Source organism: Monodon monoceros, unplaced genomic scaffold (assembly GCF_005190385.1).
Source record: "Monodon monoceros isolate NGI ecotype Baffin Bay Population unplaced genomic scaffold, NGI_Narwhal_1 Super_Scaffold_13, whole genome shotgun sequence".
Taxonomy (NCBI): domain Eukaryota; kingdom Metazoa; phylum Chordata; class Mammalia; order Artiodactyla; family Monodontidae; genus Monodon; species Monodon monoceros.
Window position 1 is genome coordinate 23,057,819 of NW_021703769.1, and position 27,730 is coordinate 23,085,548.

A 27,730-nucleotide genomic window follows, 5' to 3' on the forward strand; every position below is an offset into this window, starting at 1 on the left:
GGGGGAGGGGGGAGGGAGGGAGGGAGGGGGACGAGAGAGAGAGAGAGAGAGAGAGGGAGAGAAGAGAAGAGAAGAGAAGAGAAGAGAGAAGGAAAGGAAGGAAGGAAGAAAGGAAGGAAGGAAGAAAGAAGAAAGAAAGAAAGAAAAAGAAAAATACTGGGTGTACATACAGATGGGAACTCTCTGTATTTTCTTTGGAATTTTTCTGTAAATCTAAAACTATTCTAAGGTAAAAAGCTTACTGAAGCTTATCAGAAAAACTTCATGACCACCAACTTCCAGTGGACCTTAGTAGCACTTGAGGGCACCAGCAATCCTACCACATTTCTCACATCCTATCCCTCTTCACTCTCCTAAATGGTATTGCATACCTTATCTTCTTTCCTCAAACCCAAGACCAAGATCTCAGCTGAAGATTTTACTTATTTCACTTAAAAAATAAAAACAATCAAAAAGAATTCCCACTGCTGGTGGGAATGTAAAATGGTACAGCTGCTGTGGAAAACAGTTTGCAGTTCCTCATAAGCTTAAACAGGCTAATTACCATATAACCCATCAATTTCACTCTTCGGTAGATATCCAAGGTAGATATCCAAGAGATATGAAAACAGAGGTCCACACTCAAACTCATACACAAATGCTCATAACAGCATTATTCACAATAGCCAAAAAGCGAAAATGATACAAATATTTATCAACTGATGAATGGATAAACAAAATATGGTATATCCATATATGGAATATTATTCATCCATGAGAAAGAATGTTGATATATGCTATAACACAAATGAATGGTGAAAATACCATGTTAAGTGAAAGAAGCCAGTCACAAAGGAACATGTATTATTTGATTTGGTTTCTATGAAACGCCCACAACAGGCAAATCTACAGAGACAGAAAGTATATTAGTGGTTGCCTAGGGCTGGAGAGAACCAAGGGAAGTGACTGCTAGTAGATATGAGGTTTCTTTTTGGGGTGATGAAAATGTTCTGGAATCAGAGAGTGCTGATGGTTGTACAACTTTGTGAATATACTAAAAACCACTGATTTGTATGCTTTAAAGGAGTTAATGGTATGTAAATTATATCTCAATTTTAAAAATAAAAACTAAAAAAGAGGGAAACAAAAGAATCCCTAAGGGCTGGCAAAGATACAGAGCAACTGGGACTCTCATACTTTGCTGGTGGAAATGCAAAATGGAACAGCCACACTGGAAAACAGTTCAGCAGTTTCTCATCAAGTCAAACACACACTTAACATATGACCCAGCAATCACACCTTGATATTTATCCAAGAGAAATGAAAACTTACGTTCTCACAAAACCTGTATTCATGTTCATTCATATTCACCAAAAACTGGAAACAATTCATTTCTTCAAACAGGTAAACAGATAAACTATACATCCATACGATTTAATTCTACTCAGCAATAAAAGGAACTACTGATTCATACAAAAATATGGATGAACCTCAAATGCACTGTAAGTGAAAGAAGCCAAACTTAAAAGGCTACATATTGCATGACTCCATTTATATGACATTCTGGAAAAGGCAAAACTATATGGACAGAGGACGGATCAGTAGGTGACAAGGGCTGGAGGCCGCAGGAGAGGTTGACTACAAATGAACACAAGTCAATTTTGTGGGGTGATAAAAATGCTACATTTTGATTATGGTGGTGCATGCATGAATGACTGTATGAGTCTGGCAAACTTCATGGAATTGTACGCTGAAAAGAGTGAATTTTACTGTTTGTAAATTATACCTCAATTTAAAAATACAAAAAAACACATGCTCCCATCACCAACTCTACAAGTAAACCTTCATCTCTACCTATATACCCAGTTTCCCTCTTCCCCTTATAATAAATGAACTATCTGCTCCTATCAATGGCCAATTCCTCCCACTGTGCATCACACCACAGTTCCTTCTCTCCTGTTTTCCTTGAACGCATGCCAATCAGGGTTTTTGTCCCCACTGCTCCATTAAAACAATTCTTGTCAAGGTCATCCACAACCTTGATGTAACCAAGTCAACAGTCACTCAATCCTCATTTTATGTGACCTACCAGCATCACAAGATTGAAGTGATTACTCCCTGCTTCTATTTTTTTTTTTTTTTTTTTGCGGTACGCGGGCCTCTCACTGTTGTGGCCTCTCCCGTCGCGGAGCACAGGCTCCGGACGCGCAGGCTCAGCGGCCATGGCTCACAGGCCCAGCTGCTCCGTGGCATGTGGGATCTTCCCGGACCAGGGCATGAACCCGTGTCCCCTGCATCGGCAGGCGGACTCTCAACCACTGCACCACCAGGGAAGCCCTACTCCCTGCTTCTTGAAACACCTTTTCCACTTGTATTCTAGAGCAGGGGTTATGTCCCCCCCCACCCCTCCCCCGCCCCGTCACCCTCCGCAGCCTGTTAGGAACCGGGCTGCACAGCAGGAGGTGAGTGGCAGACTGGCGAGTGAAGCTTTATCTGCCGCTCCCCATTGCTCCCATTACCACCTGAACCATCGCTCCCTCCCCCACCCGGGTCTGTGGAAAAATTGTCTGCCACGAAACCGGTCCCTGGTGCCAAAAAGGTTGGGGACCGCTGCTCTAGACACCTCCATGGATTTCCTCCTGCCTCAACGGTCACTCCTTCCCAGTTTCTTTTGCTGGTTCCTCTTCATCTGCTAACATCTAGACACTGGAAGGCACCAGGGCTCAATCCTCCTTTTTATCTATATTGACTCCCTAAATCAGCACTGTCCAATGGAACCTTCTCAGTGGAAATTTTCTATGTCTCCATTCTCCAATACAGTAGCCACTAGCCACTGAGTGCTGGAAATGTGCCTAGGGTGACTAAGGAACTGAATTAATTTTATGTAAATAGCTACTTGTGGCTAGTGGCTACTTTTTTGGACAGTGCAGCCCTAGAAAGCTCATCCAGTCTCATGGCCTTAAATCCCATATACTTACAAAAGAAACATCTGGTAAAGAACTGTTATCCAAAGTATACGAAGAACTCTTAAAACTCAACAATAAGAATAGAACCAACAAAAAAAGCAACAACCAACCAATTAAAAGATGGACAAAAGACCTTAACAGACACCTCACCAAAGAAATATACAGATGGCAAATAAGTATATGAAAATATATTCGACATATTTCAATAGAGAATCGCAAATTCAAATAACAATATACCTATTTTAATGGCCAAAACCCAAAACACTGACAACACCAAATACTGTCAAGGATGTGGAACAACATGTACTCTCATTCCTAGGTGGTAGAAATGCCAAATGGTACAGCCACTTTGAAAGACAATTTGGTAGTTTCTTGCAGAATTAAACATACTCGTACCATATGATCCAGTAATCACACTCTTTAGTATTTACCCAAATGAGTTGAAAAGTTATGTCCACATAGAAACTTGCACACAGGACCTCCCTGGTGGTTCAGTGGTTAAGAATCCACCTGCCAATGCAGGGGACACAGGTTTGAGCCCTGGTCCAGGAAGATCCCACATGCTGCGGAGCAACTAAGCCCATGCACCACAACTAATGAGCCTGCACTCTAGAGCCCACGGCCACAACTACTGAGCCCACACGCCTAGAGCCCATGCTCCACAACAAGAGAAGCCACTGCAATGAGAAGCCCACACACCGCAATGAAGAGTAGCCTCTCCGCAACTAGAGAAAGCTCACATGCAGCAATGAAGACCCAACGCAGCCAAAAATAAATAAATAAATAAGAAATTAGGATGAATATGTCATATCAACATGGGTAAATCACAAAAACATGAAATACAGGAGAGAAACAAACAATGAGACCACTTATAGGAATTTTTTTAAAATACCCGAAGTGATGCTAACTAGTATTATTTATGGATACATACAGTAAAAATGTAAAACATGGACAGAACTAACTACCGGACGCTCGTTGCCTCTAAGGAATGCAGGAGGGGAATCTGAATTGGGAAGAGTATAAAAGGTACTTCCATTATACCAGAAACGTTTTATGTCCTTTATTTTTTTAAATATAAGTAAAATAGAAGTGTTAATATTCAGTAATTCCAAGTGATAAGTACACAGATTATTTTATAGTTAGCTGTACTTTTAAACTTTTTCTATATTTTATTTTTTTCCCCCAAATTTAAAAACAATTCTTTCTTTTGATTAAGCTGCCTTAAAAAAATACTGAGGGGCTTCCCTGGTGGCGCAGTGGTTGAGAGTCCGCCTGCCGATGCAGGGGACACAGGTTCGTGCCCCGGTCTGGGAAGATCCCACATGCCGCGGAACGGCTGGGCCCGTGAGCCATGGCCGCTGAGCCTGCGCGTTCCGGAGCCTGTGCTCCCTAACAGGAGAGGCCACAGCAGTGTGAGGCCCGCATACCGCAAAAAAATAAAAAATAAAAAATACTGAGGGACCAAAAAAGGGAAATAATTACAGAAATACAAACAGCCTAAAAACAACTAGGTGTTCAAAGTGTCTCTAATTTTTATATCAAATCTCTCAGCCCCAAAAGGCAGCAGAGACACTTTCTACCCCAGGCATTTCCCCTGCTTCCCTTCCCATCTTCTCTTTCTACACCCCAGGAGCTGGTCAGCCTATTTTGAGATAACCCTCAAGAGCACTATACTCTTCCTTATGAAAATTCACAGAAAGATTTGAGTTCTGAAACTCCCACTTTCACCTTAAGCATTAACAAATGACTAAATTCTAGGATATCCTCAACAACAACCATCACTTTACAGTTTATAAGGCCTTTTCCAACATATCCTATTATTTGATTCTCAGAAAAAAGTCTGTGAGGTCAATATTACTAGTACCCACATTTATAGAGGAAGCTGATGCTCAAAGTGGTTAATTACCAGCCAGAGGTCACAAGTCAATGACAAATTCGGGACTACAACCTCTCAGCCTCTGAATCTAATCATCCCTAAGATGTGATGACTGAGTTTCAACTGTACAACAACACATCCAGAAAACAGGACTTGTTCACAACACACAAGCTGTTCCAATCTAACCCCTTTTCTTCATTCTTCCCATCCCTGATCTTTCAGACAGGCAGCCAAGAGCAAGAGAGCTGCCACTATTAATCTTCCCTTCCCTGCAGCCACTCCTGCTTCTTCTTCCCATAACTCCTTCAGATGAACAGGCAGAGAAGGGAAACAAATATAACAGGATGGTCCCCTTGACACAGGGATCCCAGCAGCAAAGACAAAGGACATTCCACAGCTCTAGACTTAAGTCTCCTTCCACCTTCCAAGAGTCAAGGAGCAGGAAAACACTACAGAAAAGCCCAGGCTACCCCTCTTTATCAGTGCTGGCAAAAGTCCTTTACTGAAGGGATTTAATTAACAGAAAAATGTAAAAGTACCAGTTTTTTAATCGGTCCCGGGCTTCCAACTGGGCTCCCACTTCAAAGCTGATTCCTCGTCTGTTAGGTGGATGCTTTGTCATTTTCAGTCATCAACGGGGGCTGCCTTTATTCTCCTGAAAAAGCCAATTAAAATTTATGAAACTTAGGCAAAGTCTGCCCAGAGTGGAGTAACACTCACTACACAGAAAAGACAAACAGGCATTATTCAAAACACAAAGCTCCAGGAAACCCTGTCAGCGCCCTCCTTCACTCCTGCCCTCATCCTAACACAGGTGTGTCCTCCACTGTTCCTCCTTCTCTATTATGCAGCATCCTGTAGTCTCTGGAACTGTAAGGAGACCCTCCCTCAACACTGTTTACCAAGAATTCACCTATAAGGGGCACCTCTCAGAACACCAAAAAAAAATCACTCTCAGAACTAAATTTAATCATTTGCTGAAGTATGCAACAAATACCTGCTGAGAGATTATTTAGGAAAACAGTCATCAAGACCAAAAGAGACACAGTTCCTGGCCTCATAAAGCCTCCAGTCTACTGGGGGAAAACAAAAATGTAGCCAGTAAACAGACAAATGACTTAACTGCAAGCTGTAACTGCTATGAATTTTAAGTGCTACAAAGGAAGCGAACAAAATCTGAATGCTGATTTCTGGCCCTACTTTTGGAAGGCTGGACAAGAAAGATCTATTTATTCATTCTTTGATCTATTTATATATTTTTTGATTTATTTATATTTCTACCCATTCTTGAGTACATTCTGACAATTTATTGATATATTTTCCCAATTCTTTATCGAGCCTTTTGGTACTGGAATTGGTGGTCATTTTCTATATGAGTAAAATTTATCTTTAGGGGCTACTGGTGGTTCTGATGGAGATGCAGCCATTCTGAGCTCTTGGGGCACTTGAGCAGGTGACCTCCATAGAGCAAGGCTAGCCCTGAGTAAATTCTCTCCCACTGAACTTTGGAACCCAACAGCCTGCACTGCCAGGGCAGTATCTGCCTCATACCAGGAGGGCAATCTTTGCAATGGATGAATGAGGAATAATCACAAAAGTGGGACCTCACGGGAATTCCCTGGCCATCCAGTTGTTAGGACTCGGAGCTTTCTTTCACTGCCCTGAGCCTGGGTTCAAACGAAGATCCTGCAAGCCGTGCAGTGTGACCAAAAAAATTAAAAACGGGAAAAAAAAAAAACACAAAACTGGGTCCTCACATCTAATGTGTAATACCATCACATTTTCTTGCAATATATTACATGAAAAACCAGGATGTAAAATTACACCCCTTTGAGCTCAAATAAAACTTCATGTGCATTAAAAAAAAAAAGCAGGAAGAAAAAAAAAGGTTGTAAGTGATCTTTTCCTCTTAAACAGTTTCCTAAACTTATTGTTTTCCATAATGGAAATTTTCCATAAGAAAAAATATATGTAATGTAAAGGATGAGCTATCCATTACATTAAACAACTCATTCCGAAGGGCTGATATTGGAGAACGCACAAAGCAAATCAGACCAAGAAAGGAATGGTTGACAGTTGTAACTAAGGAATCTGAAACCTAATAAACTGAAAAGCTACGTCAAATAAGGGTATTTGGATTATATGGACCCTAGCAAAGGGAGAGTCAGAGATTTGACTGGCTATACTTCACACTCTCCAGGAAAATGAGATATGAATCTGACGTAAGTAAATCCAATCAGTAGAAGAGTCTTCACTTTGACTTAGGAGCAACACCACCTCAAATTATCTTTTTATTTTTGACTTCATGTATACCAAGTAATAGTCTCACCTCTCAGATTATATGAAAAGGTGAAGCCAGACAAGAATAAAGACAGAGTGGCACTGAAAACTCACCAGAGCAGGGCCTCCCTGGTGGCGCAGTGGTTAGGAACCCGCCTGCCAATGCAGGGGATGTGGGTTCGAACCCTGGTCCGGGAAGATCCCACATGCTGAGGAGCAACTAAGCCCATGCACCACAACTACTGAGCGCCCGTGCCACAACTACTGAAGCCCACGCAGCTAGAGCCAGTGCTTCACAACAAGAGAAGCCACCGCAATGAGAAGCCCGCGCACTGCAAAGAAGAGTAGCCCCTGCTCGCCATAACTACAGAAAAGCCTGCGTGAAGCAACGAAGACCCAGTGCAGCCAAAAATAAATAAATAAATTCTTTTTTAAATTCAAAAAAAAAACTCACCAGAGCAGCTGGTATTTATCAGACTTCATGCAGGGAGACAGCTCCCTTTTATAGATGTCATGTAATATAGTGGAATGTAACAGGATTAAGTGCTTAGCCTTTAATCCTCAGCCCCACCCTTTATTAGCTGAATGAATTTGGGTAAATTACTTAACCCCTCTGAATTTGTTTCCCCTCCCTAAAATGGGGATGGTGATAATAGTACCTATCTCCAGGCAGTGGGTGTGAAAACTAAATGAGATAATCCATTTAAGGAACACTGGTACAAAGTAAGGACTATACAGTTTGTAGCTACTAATACTTCTATTATCACAAATGAAGAAATTAGGTTTAAAGTAATTGGGCTAAGGTTCAGGAGCTAAGTGACCAGCCCCAGAACAAAAGCCCAGGTCTGCTTGATTTCTGAATTAATTCTTTTACCACACAACTTCCCTAGGATGCCTTCCATTAAAGTACAGGAGTGTGGGGACAAGGCAGTGAATGAAAATGAGCAAATTATTCTTAATGGCTCAAGAAAACCAATTCCTCCTGAGGCTGAATTGTCGAAGGTCTTCCTTATCATGAACTGAAACCTGTTTCACTGTAACTCTGACCCACTTATTTGTTTTATTTATTTATTTGTTTTATTTATTTATTTATTTATGGCTGCATTGTGCAGGAAGTGGGGGCTACTCTTCGTTGCAGTGCGTGGGCTTCTCATTGCGGTGGCTTCTTCTTCTTGTTGCAGAGCATGTTAGGCACACAGGCTTCAGTAGTTTCGGAACACAGGCTCAGTAGTTGTGGCATGCTGGCTCCAGAGCGCAGGCTCAGTAGCTGTGGTGCACAGGCTTAGTTGCTCCACGGCATGTGGGATCTTCCCGGACCAGGGATCGAACCCGCGTCCCCTGCATTGACAGGCGGATTCTTAACCACTGTGCCACTAGGGAAGTCCCTGAGCCACTTATTTGAAGCTTCACTCTCTGTTACCACACAGTACAAGACTAAGGACTAATGTGGCTTTTATGACCCATGCCCAAATCTTCCCTCCACTCCTCTGGGGGCAGCAGAGTTTGTTTTTAAATTTCACATTTATTCATTCAACAAACCATTAGTGAGCACTGTCAGTAAGGCACTGTGCTGGAAATCAGGAATCAGAAATCCAACTCAGTTGCAGCTCCAGTCCACCCAGGAAGACAAACACAAATATGAGAAGAGATGAAGGAGCTCTAACAAAGGGCAAGGTGAGGGACAATCACCGCAAAGTCTCAATTTAATTTGGCAAATCTACTGAAGAATAAAAAAGAGTTCAAGACAGAAGCAGGAATTAAAAAGATTACATAAGAAGTACGTTTTTACTCCTAAATTTAGGGGTTTTTTTAAATTTTTTTTAATTTATGTTATTTATTTATTTATTTTTGGCTGCATTGGGTCTTCGTTGCTTCACATTTAGTTTTAAACACAAATTTTTCTCAAGAGGCAAGAGGGCTAAGATTCTGTAGCTTTTAACTTACCCATTCTTCAGGGCCTTAGTTTTTTTCTACCAAAAAGCTCTAGCTTCCAGAATAGGAAAAGGAAATATGTTTAGTAAGGACATCCAGAAAAACTATGAGAAAAAATCTGATGCAATCTGTATTCACAAATGATTCCACTTAAAGACCTTGGCAGGACTTCAAACTACCCCTTTACATTCAAATTTCCCTACAGGGAATTCCCTGGTGGTCCAGTGGTTAGGACTCCACGCTTCCACTGCATGTGGCATGGGTTCGATCCCTGTAGGGAACTAAGATCCCGCAAGCTACAGAGCATGGCAAAAAAAAGATTTTTTTTTTTAAACAAGTTTTCCTACAATGTGAGCTCACTGCTACACAGGAGACAGAGAGCCCAGCTTATTTCCTTAAAAACAGTATTTGCAGTCAATGCCCCTGTATCAATGACAATGAAAACTTTAAATGTACACTGTGTAACACAGTTTAAAGGGCACTTTCACAAACAACAAACTGGGAGAAAATAACTGCAACACATATGACCAAAGGGCTAACTTCCTTTATTAACAAAGAGTGCATACAAACGAAGAACGAAAAAAGTTAAACAACTCACTTATGGGCAGAGCATATGGGCTTCCCTGGTGGCGCTGTGGTTAAGAATCCGCCTGCCAATGCAGGGGACATGGGTTCGATCCCTGGTCCAGGAATATCCCACATGCCATGGAGGAACTGAGCCTGTGCACCACAACTACTGAGCCTGTGCTCTAGAGCCCGCAAGCCACAACTACTGAGCCTGTGTCCCGAAACTACTGAAGCCTGCACACCTAGAGCCTGTGCTCCACAACAAGAGAAGCCATCACAATGAGAAGCCAGCGCACCACTACAAAGGGTAGCCCCCCCTTGCCGCAACTAGAGAAAGCCCGTGTGCAGCAACAAAGACCCAACGCAGCCAAAAATAAATAAAGAAATTTATTTATTTTTAAATGGGCAAAGTGTAAGAACTGGCAGGTTCCCAGGGAAGGGGGAGGTTTGGGGGGGGGCGGGGAAAATATAAAGGTCTAATAAGCATGTGATATTATATTATCCACGTAACCTCACCCTAAATTAAAGGAAATGCAAATCAAAATAACAATTTTTCAATTCTCAGACTAAAAATTTCAAGGTAAAATACCCAGTGTCTTCAGGGATGAGGAAAAAACGATGCTTATACACTGTTGGTAGAAGCATAAATTGGAAAATCTTTTCTAGAGGCAACTTGGCGCTATCTACAAAAATGCAAATACCTGCAACCCAGCAGTCCCCATTGCCAGTAACTTATCCGACAGATACATCCCCCAAAGTCTGCCAAATTACCTGTAAGGATGAACAATATAGTTTCATAATTTCTGCAGCTAAAATGTCCATTAAAAAAGAGGGCTAGTTAAATGAATTATGGCCATCTATATAATGGAATGTTGTACATCTATTAAAAGGAAAAATGGCTGGGCTTCTCTGGTGGTGCAGTGGTTAAGAATCTGCCTGCCAATGCAGGGGTCACGGGTTCGAGCCCTGGTCCGGGAAGATCCCACATGCCACAGAGCAACTAGGTCCATGTGCCACAACTACTGAGCCTGCGCTCTAGAGCCTGTGAGCCACAACTACTGAAACCCGTGTGCCTAGAGCCCATGCTCTGCAACAAGAGAAGCCACCACAGTAAGATGCCTGCGCACCGCAATGAAAGACTAGCCCCTGCTCGCCGCAACTAGAGAAAGCCTGCGCACAGCAACAAAGACCCAACACAGACAAAAATTAATTAATTGATTAATTTTTTTTTTAAATGGCAATCTGTAGATGCTGATATGGAGCCATCTACAAGATACACTGTGAAATAAAACAGGCATGGTGTAGAGGCCTGTGTCTGGTATTATCTCTTTAATGCAAACAGATCTATTATAGTATATGCATAAAATTATTTCTTGGAAGGAAGAAAATAACTGTTTTAAGTAGTTCCCTTAATGAAAGGAATAGAGCATGAAAATTTAACTTCTCATTCTTTACCCTTCTGTGTTGTTAGAATTTTTTAACCTTAAGAATGTACTTCTGGGGCTTCCCTGGTGGCTCAGTGGTTAAGAATCTGCCTGCCAATGCGAGGGACATGGGTTCGAGCCCTGGTCCAGGAAGATCTCACATGCCACAGAGAAACTAAGCCCGTGCGCCACAACTACTGAGCCTGCGCTCTAGAGTCCACACGCCACAACTACTGAAGCCCACACACCTAGAGCCTGTGCTCCACAACAAAAAGAAGCCACCACAATGAGAAGACTGCTCACCGCAACTAGAGAAAGCCCACGCGCAGCAACGAAGACCCAACGCAGCCATAAATAAATAAATAAAATACATTAAAAAATAAGAATGTACTTCTTTGTTTTTACTTTAATTGTCAGCAGGGATTATCTAGTTGGTAAGATTTTAATTTTGAATTACTTCTTTATATTTTTTCATATTTTTAAAAACTAGATTATTTAAATATGTAAAAGGCCTTCATCCTTAAACTATTTTCTGGACCTACACAACTGCCAAATGATGTAGTTAGGACTAAATGTGATATTCCCATTGTACAGAAAGGAAATCGAGGTGCAGAGGGGCTAACTGCTTTCAAGGTCCTCCAAGGCAGGAGACATGTCTCCTATCACAGGTAACAGGATTTTCCCAGAGGTAGACAAACCACTTCTTGAAGGCCCTTCCTCTTTCCCTTACCAAAGTCCATGCTATGCTTATACTCATGCCTCTAGACATAAACATAGTTTGAATACAGGAAGATGAAGCAATTGGGTGCTTTTCAAATGTTGCGACAGAATTATTACACCATTATATAGCAAGTAGAAATATTTAATCTTTCAGAAAGGACAACACCTAAGCCGTGAGAAAATTGGAACACTTGAACCACTGCCTGAGGCCCTGACCATGGCCATCATTTTATACCTCAATCTGGAAAAAAGGAACAAGCTGTAAAACTGCTCCTACACTTGGAGTCAGTAATTTCAATCGGAAGGACACAGTCCAGGATAAAAATAAATCATTTGTGAAAACGAGAAAAAAACAATAGCTCTTTACATACAATGCTGGGGAAGCTAGATATAACTTACATGTTTAATAATAAGGAAGGGACTTCCCTGGTGGCACAGTGGTTAAGAATCCACCTGCCAACGCAGGGGACACAGGTTCAATCCCTGGTCCAGGAAGATCCCACGTGCTGCGGAGCAACTAAGCCCGTGTGCCACAACTACTGAGTCTACGCTCTAGAGCCCACGAGCCAAAACTACTGAAGCCCGCATGCCTAAAGCCAGTGCTCCACAACAGTAGCTACGGCAATGAGAAGCCCGCGCACTACAATGAAGAGTAGCCCCCACTCGCCGCAACTAAAGAAAGCCCGCGCGCAGCAACAAAGACTCAACGCAACCAAAAAATAAATAAAATTTTTAAAAATATTAAAAATAGGGGCTTCCCTGGTGGCACAGTGGTTGGGAGTCTTCCTGCCAATGCAGGGGACGTGGGTTCGTGCCCCAGTCCGGGAGGATCCCACATGCCGCGGAGCGGCGGGGCCCATGAGCCGTGGCTGCTGGGCCTGCGCGTCCGGAGCCTGTGCTCCACGACGGGAAAGGCCGCAACAGTGAGGGGCCTGTGTACCGCCAAATAATAATAATAATAGTAAGAGAATATTTAAATAAAACCTAATGTAGTAGGACTACACTTTAAGCTCCATTAGGGAAAGGAATGACTGATACTCAACAGATGCCTAATAAATGAAATAAAGAATGTTTACTCATTCTTTATTTATGATGATGTGAACCAACCTTACAAAAGGAGAGTAGAACAAGACCTACGTAAGAAACACTGACAATAGTAATAATAACTAATTCTACAAATGTTAAGTCATGTAATCCTTACAACCACCACAGAGATAAGTACTATTATTAATCCTCATTGTAAAGATAAAACAGAGAGGAACAGAGAAAAGTGAGGGACACCCTAGGACACTCATATAGAAAGGGGCTGAGCCAGGATTTGAATCTAGGCCCTGCAGCTCCAGATTCTTAACCACTACCACACATTAGTCTATGAGCTACATCTTTGGATTCTCTTTCTTAACTCATCAAATGAGGATTAATGGCCCCTATCTCGGGTGCTAAAAGGAAAAGATTTGCAGAACTTCTGTAGCGGTCCAGAGGTTAAGACCGTGCTTCCACTGCAGGGAGTGTGGGTTCGATTCCTGGTCAGGGAACTAAGATCCCACAAGCTGCGCAGCGTAGACAAAAAAAAAGAAAGAAAGAAAGATTTGCAAAACCCCTATATGTCTAGCACAAAGTAGGTACTCAAAACACGGGAGCAGGGCTTCCCTGGTGGCGCAGTGGTTGAGAATCTGCTTGCCAATGCAGGGGACACAGGTTCGAGCCCTGGTCTGGGAAGATCCCACATGCCACGGAGCAACTAGGCCCGTGAGCCACAACTGCTGAGCCTGCGCATCTGGAGCCTGTGCTCCGCAACAAGAGAGGCCACGATAGTGAGAGGCCCGTGCACCGCGATGAAGAGTGGCCCCCGCTTGCCACAACTAGAGAAAGCCCTCGCACAGAAACGAAGGCCCAACACAGCAAAAATTAATTAATTAATTAATAAACTCCTACCCCCAACATCTTCTTTTAAAAAAAAAAAAAAAAATGGGAGCAGAATTTTCTGAATTCATAATGCATTTATATTTAATGTTGTACTGACATGGACTCTGGATTTTATTTTGGGAGAGGTTTAAGAGTACTGTAGCCATGGTAGCTGGAGGTCCTGTCTCAGCAACTGCATTGTACTCGGGGCCAGGTACTGAGGGCTCAAAGTAGCAAAGAATTTGTGATAGGTGGGCATGGAACAAGAGCTTTCAATGAGTCGGCTCTAGACCGGGTTAAGGGAAAATAAACTCTAGAAAGAATATCAACCACCAGAAACTACAGAACAGGCTTTACAATAATCTAATAGTGCTTACACCAGGCTTGAAATTCAACCTCCATTAAAGGGTGATGGTGCCTTTCAAACTGAGGGACACTGCAAGTGAAAGACCAGCTTAAATCTTTATGCCTCAGGCTTCCCTGGTGGCACAGTGGTTAAAAATCCTCCTGCCAATGCAGGGGACACGGGTTTGAGCCCTGGTCCGGGAAGATCCCACATGCCGCGGAGCAACTAAGCCCGTGCGCCACGACTACTAAGCCTGCGCTCTAGAGCCCACGAGCCACAACTACTGAGCCCACGAGCCACAACTACTGAAGCCCATGTGCCTAGAGACCATGCTCCACAACAAAAGAAGCCACCGCAATGAGAAGCCTGCACACCGTAACCAAGAGTACTCCGGGCTCTCTGCAACTAGAGAAATCCCGTGTGAAGACCCAATGCAGCCATAAATAAATACACAAACAAATAAATAAATAAACCTACCTTTAAAATAAATAAATAAATGACAAGGAGATAGATAGATAACCTACCTTTAAAATAAATAAATGACAAGGAGACAACCATGTGAAGATCCAGAGGAAGAGAATTCTAGGTAGAGGGGAAGTCCTAGAGGCAAGGTGCCTCAGGAAGGAATGAGCTCCCCTCCCCTCACAGCCCTGAGCCTAGAAGGTGGAGATGCTCCCTGCAGCCCTCACCACTGTTACAGAAAAGCATAAACAATATCAGCAGGTCCAGTGACACCTATGTCTCACAGGACGAAGCTTCCAAGGGGACTCTGCCAAAGTTCTGTCTTGGAGGAAGGCCAGGGAGTACTTAGGGATGGGAGCAGACAGGTTTCAGACTCAGATTCTGGCGAACCCTGGCTCCACTCATTGCTGGCTAAGTGAAGATGAGAAAAATCACTGAGCCTCCCTCTGTTTGCCCATCTATAAAAGCAGATTAATAACCCCTACGTCCTGGGATTCTGAGGATAAGCGAGCTAACGGATGTCAAGTGCTTGGCACAGTACACACTAAATATTCAATACTGGTGATAAAATGGCTGTGTGATAGTAGTAGCACTAGCAAAAAGGACATCAGACACAAAGGATTACAGTCAATATTATTATGCAATATTAACAAATAGTATCCAATACAAAGAACATAAAAGAGCACATCTTTAGTCCTAGGGAAGTGACAAGTTGGTTCAAGTAGGAGCAAGGGCCCCTCCATCACTATCCTCTCCTCAACAGCACAGAAAGAAGACTGGGTCTAAAGCCAACCATTACCACTCCTTCAGGCCCTTGCCCAAGTCACACTAAAGAGCTGAATTAGCCTCTTTCACTTGAGAGGGTAAGGAAGGAAACAACGGGAAGAGGGGAGGAAAGTAAGGAGGCAGGAAGAAAGAAAAAGGCCCCACCAAAAAATTCCCTTACCCTCTTCCCAGATACTTGAAATACCTTCTCTAAGAGCCAACCTTTTCCTTCCACAATTAAAATTCAGACAGACAGCAAACACAGGTTCATTCCGAATTACTGAGAATAAATTAAGTCAGTGGATCTTCCCAGAAACAATGGAAAGGGCCGAGTGCCCAGGCTTGACTCCAGAATATATTTGCTAAATGACCTTTGGCACATTACTCAACTTCACTGAGCTAATCATCTTATCCTCACAAGTTCCTTCTCCTTTTCTCCCCATCACAGTTTAAGACTCCAAGACTGGCCAATGTGCCAAGCTAGAAACATGGGCATCACCCTTGCATCTCACTCTCAGTCACCATTTTGTCACACCTACTTCTAGGTTTCTCCCATTGCCCAGTGGTTGCCCAGTTCAAGTCCCCATCAGTTCTAATCCGATTACTGCAACAACTCTCAATGGAGCGCAAAACCTCCAGCCACACCCTCCCCAGATCCAAATCAATATTGTCTTACAAACTGACTTCTGAGTGCTTATTTTATGACATACAGTATTCTGAGTGCTTTACATATACATCGTCTCATTTAGCATCTACCTCATAGGTTTGTAATGAGGATTACTATTATTCCTGTTTCAGAGGTGCAAAAACTAAGGTTCAAAAAGTAAGCTGCCCAAATGACAAAGCTACCAAGTATTGGGACAAGGAGCTGAACCCAGGTAATCTTACTAGCCAACTACTGCACTGTGGCTACTCTTCATCAATGCTGCTACAGCAATATTTCTAAAGCACAAATCTGATCGTAAGACTCCTCTGTTTAAAACACTTCAGGTTATATGTCAATTATATCTTTAATGAAGAAAAAAAAAGCTCAGTAGTTCCCCTACAGAACAGACTTCAAACTACTAGTGCAGCATCAAGGCCATCAGTGAGCTAGCCATTATGACCAAACCAAACCGGGGGTTGTTAGAAACGGGAGATTACAAGGAGAGGAGCGAACAAGCTCAGCAGAGGGCCAGCGGCATATGGTGGTTATGAGCCAGAACTTCGAAATGGGACTGCCTGGGTTTGGACCCCAGCTCCACCATTTTCCAGATAACCTTGCACAAGTCATTTCCTTTCTGAGCCTCAGGCTCCTTATCTGTAAAATGGGGATAGTACCAGTACCTATTTCATACCTTCATACAGGTGCTGTGAAGATAAAAATTACTTAGCAGAGCCTAGCACACAATAAGCTCTCATGCCGCCCACACACCAAGACTCCTTGCAGTGCTGCTTCCTCTGCCTGGTCCTTCAGACTGGGCTCAGCCATCAGCACCTCGCCAAGGGCGCTGGGCCAGGGCCCACTCCATTATTCGCCCATGGCAGCCTTGCCTGCCATCTGGACCACAACCCAGCACCCTACATTGAAATTGCCTGTTTCTGAGCCTATCTCTCCTCAGGCATTTAACTCCTCATACGCATCCCCAGCAACTAACAAGCAGCGCCCTTACTTGGCAGTCAGATGCTTGTTAAATGAGATAACCTCAGCTTCCTCATTGCCAAAAAAGGAAGAAAGATAGGAAAGAGACCTGTATCACCCACCTTAAGGGATGTAGGGATTCAAGGAGACAATCATATGGAGGCTCTTTGAAAAGTGCTATCCACAGGTAAATGTAGGAACTGTTATCACTCCATGGGGGAAGGGGGAGGAAGGCAAAGCACAGGGAACGAGGCCCCTGAAGTCTAAGAAAAGCTGTGCTCGGTTTTCAGTCACAGGGAGGGCTCCAGTCTATAAATGGTGGAAGGCAGCTCTGGAGCGGGTTTGTGTGGGTTCCTCTTAGGGAAGGGAACCTTTTTTTAAATATACCTGACTAAACTGTTCTTACAGGATTCCTTAATAGAGGCATCACTATATTACAAAGGAAAACAATTTGGAGATAGAGTCAATACCCCATGGGACCTCCAAAGACATTTTCCTAAATTACAACTGATTCACTGCCCATGGGGTTTAAAGATAAAAAGAAATTATTTAAGTCAATTAATTACCTTATTCTTTAAGTATTAACTTTTGTTCCTGGTCTTTATTATTAACACCAGAAAGTGGCTAACTTTTACTGAGTTTTCACCACAGGCTAAATCCTTGACAAATATTTCATTCCCAACAATGCAGAGAAGTTGGCAGTATTATCCCATTTTACAGAGGAGGGAAAGGAGGCTTAGAGCAAATAACTTGCCAATGGTCACCTGGCTAGGAGGAAGAGCTAGGATTTGAGAAGCAGGACCTCCTCCAAAACCCACTCTATTTATACTGCGTTTAAAAGTAAGGCCTTTGAGGCAATTCCCTGGCAGTCCAGTGATTAGGGGGCCCCGGGTTTGATCCCTGGTCCGGAAACTAAGATCCCACAAGACGTGGCCAAAAAAATTAGAAAATTGAAAAAAATAAGGCCTTTGAACAACAAGGTCCTACTGTATAGCACAGAGAACTATATTCAGTATTCTATGATAAACCATAATGGAAAAGAATATTAAAAAAAGAATATACACATATATGTATAAATGAATCACTGCTGTACAGCAGAAATTAACACAACATTGTAAATCAACTATACTTCAATTATAAAAAACCACAATTAACATAGGGGATTTTACAAACATTTTGTAAGAGGAATAAAACAAAATAATGGTAACATATACTCAACTCTTCACAGTTCACCAAGTTTTAATAATCTTCTAAATTAGATTTTCTTATTCCCATTTTATAGATTAGGAAATGGAGAGAAAAGGGTAACATTTACTGTGAGGTAGTTATGATGATACTTGAGAAAGAAAACAGAGGTCCAGATATGTTAGAAACTTGCCATGCTGGAAGTCTGCCTCCAATGTCTGTGCTACAGGGAGGGTCCCAAGACGTTTGAGCCCCATGCCCAAGTGACATGTAGCCCCAACAGAGTGGCAGATGCTAGAATGCAAACGCGGGCATTCTGCCTGCAAATTCTGATCCTTCACCACCACATACCACGCAGCCTGGACATGAAAGGTGGCCTCTTAAACTATCTTGCCTTTCTGAATTGCAGATGTATAATTCTCATATAGATCACAGTATGACCGACGTCCTACTCATCAAAGCACTTTGGACAGCATTCACCACTCCATGAGACTTAGAGACTGTCAAGCAGACCAAACCAGCCACGCACCGGGGCCTCAAGAAGCGGAGAAATGGGCTTCCCTGATGGCGCAGTGGTTGAGAGTCCGCCTGCTGATGCAGAGGACGCGGGTTCGTGCCCCGGTCCGGGAATATCCCACATGCCACGGAGCGGCTGGGCCCGTGAGCCATGGCCGCTGAGCCTGCGCGTCCGGAGCCTGTGCTCCGCAACGGGAGAGGTCACAACAGCGAGAGGTCCGCATACCAAAAAAAAAAAAAGAAGGGGAGAAATGCAGCCTCAGCTGGGAGAGTTTGGCTTTTACAATTAAGAGATGTTTACATGCTCAGGAACAGAATCTGAGATGAGGTGGCAAGGCCACCTCTTCTCCCAACAGTGCCTCAGTCCTGCGTTCCAGGCTGCCACCTGTTTGATATTGTAACTAATGTGACTTATTCAAACCTTGAGGGAGAAAAGTAAGGCAGCTGTAGAGAGGAGGATGTAAGGGCACCAGGCTTGCAGGCAAAGCAACCTGGGTCATTAGCCAAATGACCTTGGACAAATAAATTACTTAATCTCAGTTTTCCTGTCTATTAGATGAAGATAATGGATAAATTGTAAAGATTCAATAAGACCTAATAGAGTGCTCCAAACAATGCTAACTAAAATGCCCACATTTCCAGGCTAGGGTTCCACAACCTATAAATCCCAGCACCTGCATAAGCAAGGAAGGCACGTCAATCCACCTAGCCATGTGCCTTTTCCACAGGAAAAAGAGACCTCTTGAAAATCAGGTCTCTACTAGGACAAGATGAGACCTCTTACATCATCTAAGATGCCTAGGAGTCAGTCTTTAAAATCTTAGGATTATGCTCCTGACAAGGGAAAAGCTCTTATCAAATAAAACCATCATTTAAAATCCTTTCCCAGGTCCCTCCTCTTCTTCCTTCCCCTAAGTCCACTGATTCAGGAACCACCTCCCTTTCATACAACTGCCCTATTTATGTTTGGTGACTCATACCCAGCTGCTAAAATTTTACGGGATTTCTAAAAGCTCACCTCTCCCATTATTTGGCCAAAGAAAGCAAAGGACAGTTGATACCTAGCACAAGATCTAGTAAAGTTGTCACAGCATTATTACAAATCAAGGTTTCAATTTTCAACAGGTTACCCCAAAGTTAATCAATAACCTGTAAAGGTCAGTTGCTAAGATGAATTAAGACAGGGACAGCATCCTCCCTCTCCAAACTTACAATCTAACCAAGGAGGCTCTGACTAAACACACATTTTGGTTTAAAGTATGTTTATCAAAAAAAAAAAAAAAAAAAGACAAAAAAAAAGGTTTATCAAGAAACATGTAAACATCCCATCACTTCCTAGAAAGATGAGGAAGGGGGATTCGGTTATATACATCTTTGATCCCTGATTTCCAGGCAACATCAGCAGCTGCCCTTGAGAATAATCAGGTGCTCTCAAAGAACTGTTAGCTTTACTCACTGATGAAGTTATTTAAAATTTAAATTTCTTATCATTGTCCTTAGCAACTTCTTGTCAGGTTTTGTGGCTGAGTGTGTTCCTAGAAGGAAGAGCATTTAGAAGTAATTTTTAAATGAAGTTTGGGGACTTCCCTGGTGGCACAGTGGTTAAGAATCCGCCTGCCAATGCAGGGGACATGGGTTCGATCCCTGGTCCGGGAAGATCCCACATGCTGCAGAGCAACTGGGCCCATGCGCCACAACTACTGAGCCCCCGCTCTAGAGCCTGCGAGCCACAACTACTGAAGCCCACGTGCCTAGAGCCTGTGCTCTGCAGCAAGAGAAGCCACCGCAATAAGAAGCACACACACCACAGGGACCGAGTAGCCCCCGCTCGCCACAACTAGAGAAAGCCCACGCGCAGCAACAAAGACCCAATGCAGCCAAAAATAAATAAATAAAATAAATAAATTTGTTTTAAAAAAATGAAGTTTGAACTTAGGAAACGCTTTCAAATTTGATAGGGTGTTTAAGCACCTTTAAAATCCAGGATGGGGCTTCCCTGGTGGCGCAGTGGTTGAGGGTCCGCCTGCCGATGCAGGGGACGTGGGTTCGTGCCCCGGTCCGGGAGGATCCCGCGTGCTGCGGAGCGGCTGGGCCCGTGAGCCATGGCCGCTGGGCCTGCGCGTCTGGAGCGTGTGCTCCGCAATGGGAGAGGCCACAACGGTGAGAGGCCCATGTACCGCAAAAAAAAAAAAAAAAAAAAAAAAAAAAAAAAAATCCGGGGTGAAGAACCAGCTAGCTGATTTCCTTGAGACCTTGAGACAAGATGGCTAAAAGCATTACATTCATTTTCCCCAAACTCCAGCAAAAGGCAAACTACCTGTTTCATTTTTAAATTTAATTCTACCTACTCTGCTAATTCAAAGCAAAAAAGAAAGCTGGGGTGAGGAGGAGGGAAAAACATTTTTAAAATACACATCAGATAAGGGAACTTGCAAATAAACAAAATTGCATGTCAACTACAGACTCCCTCTTACTGATTCAGGGAAGTAGCTAATGTTGAATGGAGAAGTCAAGGAGGACTTCTTTGAGAAGCTTAGACAGTTTTGAATGAAATAAAGCATGGAAATGGCAGAGGACACGGAGGCAGAAGAATGCTGAAGCTGGGTGTGAAGACAAGGTGGCTGCCTCGGCTAGAAAAGAGGCAGTGGCAGAAGTGACTCGGACATGGAAATGATTGGCAGCATGCCCAAAAGAGCACGTGAAGGAAATCAGATCTGCTACAAGCTCCCACAGACACTGGGTTTCTAAGCAAGGCACGAACAAAGGCTCAGAGCAGGGTAGACCTTGGAGATAATCAGCCCCTCACTTTACAAATGGGGAGAATGAGGTCCAGTAGTATTAAGTAACTTGCCTGAGGTCTCACAGTGAGTGGAAGAGCTGGGACTAGTGCCAAATCCAGATCAAATCCGTTACTGAAGAGGATCTATCTGACACTCATGTGAGGGATGGGGGGAAGGGAGAGGACCAGGACACAAAATAGTCTAGTCATTCAGGTTTGTCCTGATTAGGGCCCAGAATAGGATCATGCTGGGAAAAGTCCACGACAGGTGATATAGCCAGGGAAATAGGTACAGATGACCTAAGACACTTAGAAAGGAAAAACCCACTAAGACTTAAAAATAGATGTGGATACAAAAGGAGAGAGCGCATCATAAGCCATGATTCCCACCAAAGAATAATGTCATATTCCCACCAGCATTCACCTTTGTGAAGCTCCATACAGAGACAAGTTAGTAGCTTCCATTCAGGGTCCAGGCACCTGCATCTCCCAGGCCCATTTCCAGGACCTAGAAAATCAAGAAGGACTCCTTGGAAATTCCAATACCTGTGACCCTGTTGACTTGGAGTATCTCAGAATCACTACCCATGGTAGGGTAATAGATGAGGAACCAGAGAGGCAAGCTGGCTGATTACTACATAGGAGTTACTAGAATGATTTTATGTCAAGAGTTATGTTTACCTTCAATCAAGAAATAGTTAAGCATTTATTTATTTATTTATTTATTACATAAATTTGTTTATTTATTTGTTTTTGGCTGTGTTGGGTCTTCATTGCTGCGCACAGGCTTTCTCTAGTTGCAGCGAGCGGGGGCTACTTTTCGTTGCAGTGCACAGGCTTCTCATTGCAGTGGCTTCTCCTGATGCAGGGAACGGGCTCTAGGCACGCAGGCTTCAGTAGTTGTGGCGTGTGGGCTCAGTAGTTGTGGCACGCAGGCTCAGTAGTTGTGGCACGCAGGCTTAGTTGCTCCGCGGCATGTGGGATCTTCCCAGACCAGGGCTCGAACCCATGTCCCCTGCATTGGCAGGCGGATTCTTAACCATTGCGCCACCAGGGAAGTCCCAAGAAATAGTTAAGCATTTAAATTTGACAAAATACATAGGAATCAAACTCCTGGAGAAGTTCCAGCCGTGATTTTAAAAGTTTAATGCTAGAATAACTACAAATGAATATAAATAGTAGTCCTCCAAAGGGGACTTGTACAAACTCTAAGGAGTGCGTGTCTAGATAAAGAGAGAATGGAAAATAATGCCCCAGCTTAAAGCTAACCACCACCTTCCTATTTTCAAAGAGAAATCTTTAACTTTGTGCACAGAACCTAACTACTCAAAGTTTAGTTCAGTAATATTAACACCACCTGGGAATTAGAAAAGACTATACTCAGGCCCCACCCTAAACCTACTGGATTAGAATCAGCATTTTAGCAAGACACTCCCCACCCCAGGTGATTTATTTGCACATTCAAGTTTGAGCAGCACTGGTGCAGAATACTTTAAGGGTGGACTATATATATAGCACTACACAGAGTACCAAACAGGCAAATAAGAGACCAAGTACCTGTTCACTTTCTGTATACCATATTTTATTAGGTACTGCTCAGACAGACCTCCAACGCTTTTTAATGAATTTGGTACTTATTAATGACCACATGACATAAATGTGGGATCCATTTCACTTCCTGAAATAACACAGTTCTAGCATTTTCATGCACATGAAATTTAAAACAGCTTAGTTGTTCTGAAAATACAATAATGATTCATTTTATTCAAGTTCCAACACTGAGTTCAGAGCACTTCACCACAAGCCCCATTAATTCCTACAGGTTCCTAGGAGTATCATTAAATCCCCCAGCATCCCTAAGAAGCAGGTGCTTGGCAAACATCCAATCTTCAAATGAGATTCAGAAGGACGTGGTCCTGAAAATGCAGTATTTTTCTGCCTTGTCCTGCCAGGGTAGCTTCTCGGGCTCAAACTCTCTCCCGCACTGAGGCCTCATACAGCTGCACACTCAAGTACTTCCCGAAAGGGAGAAAGGTCAGAGGTGTCATTATCCCATAAGCACTTGAGATTCCAGCTGTGGAGAAATTAATCTGGTTCGTTCCCGCTGAGAAGCCCTGAGTAAGATCTGGAAAGACAGAGGGAAATACAAAAGAAAGAACCTACTGAGAGGCTCTTAGGAGAGGAGAGGTCTCAGACATTTGCAGATTTTAAGGAGGGGGTTGGGGGCAAGGCTTGGCAGATAAGTGAGAGGATTACGGGGAGAGGTAAATATCCATCTCCCACTTCTCCCCCAGAAACAACAACAAAAAAAGAGTGACCAAGAGATTCCTCCAAATGACCTCCTTTCTTGATAAAAGGAAGGAAAAAAGCCAATGCAGGGAGGAAGCGTATGAGTTGGAAGCAAGACTAAAGAATCTCTTGAGGGTTTTTTGGTTTTGTTTTTTTTCCAACGAAGGGAAATAAAGCAAAGGAGAAAACAGTACCCATCTAACCAGAATCTTATAGGAAGCAAACCACCAGGAGGATTAAGAGCGCTGTGAATAACCAAAGAAATGCAAGGGGATTCCTTTCCAGTTTAAATCCAGCGCTGGGGAGTCAAGCAGCCCTGGACTTGAAGCCACTTCCAGAGCAAGGGGAGGAAAAGGGCAAATCTTTACAGCCACCAATAAGCAGAGCAGTGTCCAAAGAAAGAAAGAAACCAGAAAAATGCCCAGGGATAGGGCAAGCCAAGAGAAAAGAGCTCCTGTTAGCAGAAAAGTAAAAGATAAAGTAGACGCATGGGAGACAACATGCAGGCATCCCCTTTAGGATGGGCGGGGAGATCCTCCCCTAGGGGGAGGGGACTTCAGGAGGTAAGACTAGGAAGTGTGCACAGAAAAAAGGCCCCAGAAGCAGAGAAAGTGTGGTGCTGAAGATATTTATTCACCAGAGGAAGGAAGAGGAAATAGGTGCACTGCCCTGACAGGGAGAGCACCTAAAGGGAAAAGGGGTTCCAAAGAGGGAAGGAAGCTGAGGAAAGAAAATATCTTGAATGGCAAAAAAGCTCAAGAACCTTGGACCATCGTATGGAAATGAACAAACTCAGAAAAAAGGTGCGCCATCCGAGATTTAACAAGCACCAGGAAAGTTGCTGCACCCTGAGAATTGTGTAACCAAAAGTAGTGCATGCTGTACATCTGGAGGGCACAGGAAACAAATACACTTTCAGATATGAAAAGTCTCCCCCAGGAAATAAGGTGGTCGGACTTAGAGAACTCATGAAAAACGGTGCAACCGCAAGAATAGAGTGACTGGAAAAAGTAGTGAATTTCCTTGTGTAAATACAAATATGTATCCTAAAATTTCAGGATTTGGATCTCATTTTCGGTAGACTCTGGAAATGAGGTGCACTCCCAGATTTTGAAAGAGCAGGGAAAGGAAGCGGCCCCTAAATTTAAGAAATTCTGGAAAGCACGTTGCCAGATTTGGGGCCTGGAAAAGGGAATTCTTCCTCGATTTTGTGCGAATATAAGTACCCCAAAAACTTTGGTTATTGGACCCCAGATTTAAGACTCGCTAATGGGAAGAACCCCAAAATTTGAAAGGGGATGTTTACTCAGACTGGAGGCTCGAAAAGGTAGTGTCCTCCCAGTTTTGGGGGTCGTGGGTCAAGGGATACATCCTTAGTTGGGCAGGCTTTGGAAATTTAGATAACGTCCCAGGGTTGGAGCTTAAGAAACGGGGTGCACCGACCACATTTTCTAAAAACTATAGAGAAAGGGGACACTCCCATAGTCTGGCGCTTGAGAAAGGCGTGTGCTCCCCAGAATAGGATAAAAGAGTCAGTAAAAGAAAACGCGTTCCCAAAGCACAAGGCAACTGCAGGGGCTGCTTGTGGAGCTCTCGAGGGCCACACAGCTCAGGCTCCGGCCCTAGCGCTTACACCCCACCCCCAACACGGCCCATTCCGCGCCCCGGGCCCCGCACCCCGCGGCCCAGCCCCCTCGGGAGTCGCTGATTGGCCGCAGCCACCGTCACTCCTGCGGACAGCCCTAGGGATTGGGCGCCGCCCGCACGCCCGCCACGCTCTCAGCAGCGGTCCCCGGGCCTCCCTCCCGGCTGGGCTAGCCGGGCCAGGCGGGGAGCGGGGCCGGGTAGGAGACCGGAGCAGCGGTGGCGTCCGTCACCGATCCCGCCAGCACGGCGCGCGCGCGACGCGGGCCCGGCCCGACCCTGCCCCAGCCAGCCAGCTTCACCTCGCCGCGCCTTGCCGCGACCTCACCTCACTGGCCCGCTCCGGCTGCTCCGCTCCGGGTCCAACCGACTGAAGGACTCTGCGTGCTGCGCACCACGTGACCCCGGGGACGCGCCCAGCGTATCCCCCGCCCCCCCCACACACGCACCATCGACTCCACCGAGTGACGCAGCGCCTCAGCTGCCCCGCCCTCGGCCCCGCCCCACCCGATCACCGTGGCGACGGCTCGGGCGGGACACGCCCACTGCCCTGACGCGCGGGAACAGGCCTTCTCCCGGGTCCGGAGCACGAAGTCCCCTCTCACTCGTATGCACTTTGATCACACGAAGGCCAGGACTGGACACTATCCATCACCTGTTAATTTTGCCTCCCGAATGCATCTCGAAGCCTCCTACTTCTTTGTATCCTGCTGCCAGCACTCCAGTCTAGTCCACCATCACCTCTCTCCTAGATGATGGTTGTCCTCTCCACCCAATTACTCTTTCCTCTTCCAATCCATTCACACTCAGACAGCGGGAGCTTTTCAAAACGCAACTATATTCACAGCCATCCCCTGCTCAAAGCCCGTTGCCCGCTGTTCTTCAGATTAAGATCTAAATCTTCACTGTGTGCCAGGCTCTTCAGACTCTGTACCTAACTTTCCTCTCTCACATTGGCACGCATTCAGCTCCCCCACATTCTCAGTTCTCAGCATCTTTCAAGTCCTCAAACAAGCCAGGTTCCTTTCCGCCTCAGGGCCTTTGCACTCATTTCCCCCCCCCCCCCACTCCGCTTCACTTCATTAGCTCCTAGGAAGGGATTCCAATTGCTGGTGTGGAGAGGAGCAGTATTCTGCCTCAGGGGACCAGGTCGGAGTTGCAGCCACCCACCAAGGGTCTGAGATGTTTTTCCAGTGGGACTTGGGAAGTTCCAAAGAGGAATGCAAAACAGGGCAGCTAGATTGCACTTTTTAAATGTAAATGTAATCATGTCACTGCCCTGCTTAGAACAACCAATCTCTCCATCACATCCTCCACCCTTGCTATTTCTCTGGCTACATTGACTTGCTATCATTTCTATGGTTCTATCCAAGCTCTGTCCAGGCACTGGGCCATTGACTAGGCTGTTGCTTTTTACAAACCCTTTAACAGCTTTCAGTTTGTCATCTCCTCGGTGAGGTCCTCTTTGACTACATTAGCTAGAAAGTGCTCCCCTTGATCTCCTGGCTCGTACAGGGAAATTGCTCTCTACCTTATCACTGTTCATTTTCATCAGAGCACTTAACATAGTTTGTAATTATTTAATTTGTTTGTTCTCTTGGTTTTATTTGTCTTTTTCCCCAAAATTAGAGTTAGGAACTATCTTGTATCTACTGAACTGTCAGAACCTGACAAATAGTAGATGCTCATTATGTATCTGTGGAAGGAATGAAAGGAAAGAGAATATTTGAGGGGAAAAATGATAATTGAAAATAACGAGTAGATTCTTCTTTAATGACCTGGCTCCATAGGAGTGGTCTTTTCAAATCTGGACTGGAGGCTGAAGAGAGGATTTCCTGAGCTGATGTAGTCAGGGCAGAGGGCAGTGCTTAGGGAGAGCTTCTAGGAAACCAGGGACAAAAGGTTCAGCTGTACACACTTTGACAACACATATACAAAAGTTGTAACCATACAGAGAAGTTTAGTGTGGCCCCTGCCCAAGGATAACATGCAAATTAGTGAAGTGTTCCCTTTTTTTTTTTTTTTTTTTTTTTTTTTGCGGTACGCAGGCCTCTCACTGTTGTGGCCTCTCCCGTTGTGGAGCACAGGCTCCGGACGCGCAGGCTCAGCAGCCATGCCTCACGGGCTCAGCCGCTCCGCGGCATGTGGGATCTTCCTGGACCGGGGCATGAACCCGTGTCCCCTGCATCAACAGGCGGACTCTCAACCACTGCGCCACCAGGGAAGCCCGAAGTGTTCCATATTTTTTTAAAAATTTAAAACACCTTCTGGAATTTGAGGACCAAAAGTACCTACATGAACTCAGATAAGGGCTCAGATACAGGAAGAAAGGACCTTCCCAGGATCCTCTGGGTTTATGTTTATTAACGTGAAATTGCTCAGATTTTAGTGGCTATTGTAGCATATAGAGAATTTTTTTGCCCCGCAACTGAAGTCATGCCACGAATCCATAACCCCATACAAATATAACATGT

At 44.2% G+C, this 27,730-nt stretch overlaps 1 protein-coding gene and 1 non-coding gene across 5 annotated transcripts in view; one reads left to right on the forward strand and one right to left on the reverse strand.

Moving 5' to 3' along the window:
* Positions 1-27,730, reverse strand: part of PHF20 (PHD finger protein 20) — a 138,152-nt gene that overhangs the window by 104,867 nt on the left and 5,555 nt on the right. For 2 of the 4 annotated variants that reach the window (XM_029219879.1, XM_029219877.1), the window contains exons 1-2: positions 25,585-25,645; positions 5,361-5,476 (exon numbers count right to left, since the gene is read on the reverse strand). In XM_029219879.1, coding sequence (XP_029075712.1) covers positions 5,361-5,443 — 83 coding nt within the window. In that variant the 5' untranslated portion in view covers positions 5,444-5,476; positions 25,585-25,645. Of the gene's footprint in view, positions 1-5,360; positions 5,477-25,584; positions 25,646-27,730 lie in introns of those variants that run through there. The other 2 variants (XM_029219880.1, XM_029219878.1) reach the window with 2 other exon arrangements.
* On the forward strand, positions 27,167-27,273 carry LOC114895120. Its single transcript, XR_003793427.1, has one exon. It is a non-coding gene; the product is annotated as a U6 spliceosomal RNA (small nuclear RNA).